Below are 7,016 nucleotides of genomic sequence, written 5' to 3'. Positions count from 1 at the left end.
GAGTGTAACTCTTTCCTACATTCTGATACTTTACTTATTTCAATAGTTCCTCTAGTTTCTGAATAAGACACATTTGAATGTCAAACATCTGACCCTGTTTCCTCCGTTAACACTTGACCGACACATTTACACCTCAAAGTTTGAACATGAACTTGTCTGTAAACAGAATAAATCCATTTTTGTTGTAAAATTCTGCACTCGGCTCCACTTTTCTCATGTTGGACATTTTTCTGATGAGGGTCACGGTCGACAGTCAAAACCATCGTCCTTTAAGACGTTTGGAAAGAGACAAGTCTTCATTTGTGCTGCTCTGGTGGGAGGGGCCACGTACAGAGACTCTGGTGGGAGGAGCCACGTACAGAGACTCTGGTGGGAGGAGCCACGTACAGAGACTCTGGTGGGAGGGGCCACGTACAGAGACTCTGGTGGGAGGGGCCACGTACAGAGACTCTGGTGGGAGGGGCCACGTACAGAGACTCTGGTGGGAGGGGCCACGTACAGAGACTCTGGTGGGAGGGGCCACGTACAGAGACTCTGGAGACACTGCGACGCTCAGCACTGCACAAAATTAATAAATAAATTCATTTTAATAGAAAATATAATAAAATATTTGAGTATAAAATCAGCCGAGGTCCAGATTAAAGGTCTTGGAGGCCGGATCTGGCCCCCGGGCCGTGTGTTTGACTCTCCTGGTCAGTGTTGAGGAGTAATAGATTACATGTACCAGAGTGATGTAATCAGAGTACAAATGATGAGTAACTGTATTCAGTTACAGTTACTGTTTCAGTGAGTGGTAATTGGATTACAGTTACTTTGTTGAAGAAATGGATTAAACACAGACGGATTTTACTTTTTCGGGCTAAATCCCCCTCCCCCCCCCCCCCCCCCCCCGGTAATTCCACTAAACCAGGATAAACCAGAACTAAACCAGAACTTAAACCAGGACTAAACCAGGACTAAACCAGAAACTAAACCAGAACTAAACCAGGACTAAACCAGGACTAAACCAGGACTAAACCAGACTAAACCAGGAAAACCAGTAAACCAGGACTAAACCAGGACTAAACCAGAACTAAACCAGACTAAACCAGGAGACTAAACCAGGACTAAACCAGGACTAAACCAGGACTAAACCAGGATTTAACGTGTTTCTTCGTTTTCTATCAATAATATTTTTAATTTGTTTAAATAAAGTTTGGACTTTTTATTTTCTTTTATCAGACAAAACTTCTTATGTGAAGATTTCCTCGTCTTTGTTTCTCTACAGTAAATCAAGTCATCCAAAGTAATCAGATTACATTACTCACTTTAAGTACTTTAATGGATTCTGTTACAAACTACATTCTGGTGGATGTAATCTGTAATCTGTAATCTGTAGGGGATTACATTTGTAAAGTAATTTTCCAGACTCTGTCCCTGGTCCAGAGGAAACAGAAAACTGCTCCAGACTCAATCTGATTTTGATGTGGTCAAAATCAAACATCTGCAGCTTCTGTGATTCTCATTTCTTCACCAAAAACACCAAGAAGGACACAGACTTGATCTTCTCAAACAAACTGATTCATTTTATTAAAGCAGAAGCAGAAAGACGCCGTCAAACGGAGCTTCACACACCAACAATCATCACCTTTACATTTCCTTCTTCTCACAGACGCCACTTTCCTCCAGCTCCTCACCACACTCAGCTTTACTTTAGGATTTATTTGAAGGACAATGGACAGAGACATGAAGCTCCTCACAAACACAGATGTTCCTCACAGATCACAGCTCAAGCGTCTCATCTTCACCTGCGTCAAATCACTTTTATTCTAAAACCTCTGATTGTGTTTTATGAACCGCAACCCCAAGAAAAGCAGCAGATTTAGTCCAGAGACAAACATCAGGACACGAGAGGAGCCTTCAGGAACCTTCAGGAACCTTCAGGAGCCTTCAGGAGCCTTCAGGAGCCTTCAGGAACCTTCAGGAACCTTCAGGAGCCTTCAGGAGCCTTCAGGAACCTTCAGGAACCTTCAGGAACCTTCAGGAGCCTTCAGGAGCCTTCAGGAACCTTCAGGAACCTTCAGGAACCTTCAGGAGCCTTCAGGAGCCTTCAGGAACCTTCAGGAACCTTCAGGAACCTTCAGGAGCCTTCAGGAACCTTCAGGAACCTTCAGGAACCTTCAGGAACCTTCAGGAACCTTCAGGAGCCTTCAGGAACCTTCAGGAACCTTCAGGAGCCTTCAGGAAGCCTTCAGGAACCTTCAGGAACCTTCAGGAGCCTTCAGGAACCTTCAGGAACCTTCAGGAACCTTCAGGAACCTTCAGGAGCCTTCAGGACTTTCAGGAACCTTCAGGAACCTTCAGGAACCTTCGTGAGTCTTTAGGAGCCCCGTGGGACGATTATCCAGCCTGAAACACAAGAGGAAGAGTCAGAAGGTTGAGAAGAAGCTGCACAGATCCAAGACGTCAGACCTTTGGACTTGTGTTTGTAGAAGATGAACCCGGCCAAAGACAGAACCAGACCCAGGACCAGACCAGAGGCTCCGATGGCGATTTTATTCCTGTCCCCGTCTGAGAGAGCGCCCTCTGTGGAGACAACAGCTCACTACAACTACAAGTGTACAGACAGGAGCGCACCTGACACACACACCTGACACCTGACACACACCTGACACACACCTGACACACCCTGACACACACACTGACACACACCTGACACACACCTGACACACACTGACACACACACACACACACCTGACACACACCTGACACACACCTGACACACACACACACTGACACACTGACACACACCTGACACACACCTGACACACACCTGACACCTGACACACACCTGACCTGACACACACACACTGACACTGACACACCACACACACCTGACACCTGACACACTGACACACACCTGACACACACCACACACACACACACTGACACACACCTGACACACTGACACACACACTGACACACACACCTGACACCTGACACACACCTGACACACACCTGACACACACCTGACACACACCTGACACACACCCACACACACCTGACACACTGACACTGACACACACCACACCTGACACACCTGACACACACACTGACACACACCTGACACCTGACACACACACTGACACACACCTGACACACACTGACACACACCTGACACACACCTGACACACACCTGACACACAACCTGACACACACCGACACACACACTGACACCTGACACACACACCTGACACACACCTGACACCTGACACACACACCTGACACACACTGACACACACCACACTGACACCTGACACACACCTGACACACACCTGACACACACCTGACACACACCTGACACACTGACACACACCTGACACACACACTGACACACACCTGACACACACCTGACACACACCTGACACACTGACACACACCTGACACCACCTGACACACACCTGACACACACACACCTGACACACTGACACACACTGACACTGACACACTGACACACACCTGACACACACCTGACACACACCCGACACACACCTGACACACACCTGACACACACCTGACACACTGACACCTGACACCTGACACACACCACACACTGACACACACCTGACACACACCTGACACACACCTGACACACACCTGACACACACACCTGACACACACTGACACACACCTGACACACACCTGACACACACCTGACACACACCTGACACCTGACACACACCTGACACACACACCTGACACACACACTGACACACACCTGACACACACACACTGACACACACTGACACACACACCTGACACACACCTGACACCTGACACCTGACACACACCTGACACACACCTGACACCTGACACCTGACACACACTGACACACACCTGACACACACCTGACACCTGACACACACCTGACACACACTGACACCTGACCTGACACACACCCTGACACACACCTGACACACCACACTGACACACACCTGACACACACACACACACACCTGACACACACACACTGACACACACACCTGACACACACCTGACACACACCTGACACACACCTGACACACACCCTGACACACACACACTGACACACACCCTGACACACACCTGACACACACCCGACACACACCTGACACACACCTGACACACACACTGACACACACCTGACACACACCTGACACACACACCTGACACACACCTGACACACACCTGACACACACCTGACACACCTGACACCCACACCTGACACACACCTGACACACACCCTGACACACCCTGACACACACCTGACACACACACCTGACACACACCTGACACACACCTGACACACACACACCTGACACACACACCTGACACACACCTGACACACACCTGACACACACCTGACACACACACCTGACACACACACTGACACACACCTGACACACACCTGACACCTGACACACACCTGACACCTGACACACACCTGACACACACCTGACACACACACTGACACACCACACCTGACACACACCTGACACACACCTGACACACACACCTGACACACACACACCTGACACACACCCCACACCTGACACACACCTGACACACACCTGACACACACCTGACACACACACCTGACACACACCTGACACACACACCTGACACACACCCTGACACACACCTGACACCTGACACCTGACACCTGACACACACCTGACACACACACACTGACACACACACCTGACACCACACCTGACACCTGACACACACACATGACACACACACACACCTGACACACACCTGACACACACACACTGACACACACCTGACACCTGACACACACACCTGACACACACACACCTGACACACACCTGACACACTGACACACACACACTGACACACACCTGACACACTGACACACACCTGACACACACCTGACACACACTGACACACACCTGACACACACCTGACACACACACACACACACTGACACACACACTGACACACACCTGACACACACACTGACACACACACCTGACACACACCTGACACCTGACACACACTGACACACACCTGACACACACACCTGACACACACACTGACTGACACACACACCTGACACACACACCTGACACACACCTGACACACACACCACACCTGACACACACCTGACACACACCTGACACACACACCTGACACACACCTGACACACACACACGACACCTGACACACACACCTGACACACACACCTGACACACACACACACACATGACACACACCTGACACACACCTGACACACACACCTGACACCTGACACACCTGACACACGGGGACCTGACACACAGGGACCTGACACACAGGGACCTGACACACAGGTCTTACCCCAGTCCAGGACCATTGGTTCTTTGAGACTCTTGTGTTCAATCACACAGGAAATCTGGTCTCCAGACCTGCACAGAGACAAGTTTAGAAAGTCCTGGTTTAGTCCTGGTTTAGTCCTGGTTTAGTCCTGGTCCAGTACCTGGTTTAGTCCTGGTTTAGTCCTGGTTTAGTCCTGGTCCAGTACCTGGTTTAGTCCTGGTTTAGTCCTGGTTTAGTCCTGGTTTAGTCCTGGTTTAGTCCTGGTTTAGTCCTGGTTTAGTCCTGGTCCAGTACCTGGGGGAGTACTCGAGCTGTGAGTGCAGTTGGTAGTACCAGTCTGCGTCTGGCTGCAGGTCAGTCGTGGTCACTCCGGTCGTCAGACTCTGCTGGTGGTTGGTCCAGGACACACTGATGTGTTCGGGGTAAAAGCCGTAGACGCTGCAGACCAGGACCCTGTCACTGCCAGCAGAGGGCGCTGAGCTCAGCACCGCGTACGGCTCCACTGGAACACACACCGAGTCATATACACACACACACACCGAGTCATATACACACACACACACCGAGTCATATACACACACACACACCGAGTCATATACACACACACACCGAGTCATATACACACACACACGAGTCATATACACACACACACACACCACGAGTCATATACACACACACACACCGAGTCATATACACACACACACACACACCGAGTCATATACACACACAACACGAGTCATATACACACACACACACACAGAGTCATATACACACACACACACACACACCGAGTCATATACACACACACACCGACACACACACGAGTCATACACACACACACACACACACCGAGTCATATACACACACACACACACCGAGTCATATACACACACACACCGAGTCATATACACACACACCGAGTCATATACACACACACAATATACATCATATACACACACCGAGTCATATACACACACACACAGTCACACACACACACACATCATATATCATATACACACACACCGAGTCATATACACACACAACACCGAGTCATATATACACACACACACACCAGTCACACACACACACAGAGTCATATACACACACACACACACACACACCGAGTCATATACACACACACACACAGTCACACACACACACCGAGTCATATATACACACACACACGAGTCATATACACACACACGAGTCATATACACACACACGAAGTCATATACACCACACGAGTCATATACACACACACACACCGAGTCACACACACACACGAGTCATATACACACACACACCGAGTCATATACACACACACCGAGTACAATACACACCGACACACACACGAGTCATATACACACACCGAGTCACACACACACCGAGTATATACACACACCGAGTCATATACACACACCGAGTCATATACACACAGAGTCAGATCATATACACACACACCGAGAGTCATATACACACACACACATACACACAGAGTCATATACACACACACACACCGAGTCATATACACACACACGAGTCATATACACACACACGAGTCATACACACACCGACTACACACCGAGTCACACACACACCGAGTCATATACACACCGAGTCATATACACACCACCGGAGTCACACACACAGTCACACCACACACCGAGTCATATACA

General features: G+C 49.2%; 1 protein-coding gene across 1 annotated transcript in view; it reads right to left on the bottom strand.

The window, feature by feature from the left end:
* Positions 1-1,538: 1,538 nt before the first annotated feature.
* The window catches only part of LOC110170515 (DLA class II histocompatibility antigen, DR-1 beta chain-like), a gene marked incomplete at its 5' end in the record, with an annotated part of 13,592 nt that continues 8,114 nt past the window's right edge, over positions 1,539-7,016 (bottom strand). The window contains 6 exon segments of the mRNA XM_055156860.1: positions 1,539-2,017; positions 2,048-2,107; positions 2,348-2,388; positions 2,452-2,565; positions 5,362-5,429; positions 5,635-5,842. Coding sequence (XP_055012835.1) covers positions 2,360-2,388; positions 2,452-2,565; positions 5,362-5,429; positions 5,635-5,842 — 419 coding nt within the window.

Source organism: Boleophthalmus pectinirostris, unplaced genomic scaffold, assembly GCF_026225935.1.
Source record: "Boleophthalmus pectinirostris isolate CB_2022bp ecotype Guang Dong unplaced genomic scaffold, ASM2622593v1 HiC_scaffold_2012, whole genome shotgun sequence".
NCBI lineage: Eukaryota > Metazoa > Chordata > Actinopteri > Gobiiformes > Gobiidae > Boleophthalmus > Boleophthalmus pectinirostris.
This window is presented reverse-complemented; position numbering and strand designations above follow the sequence as displayed.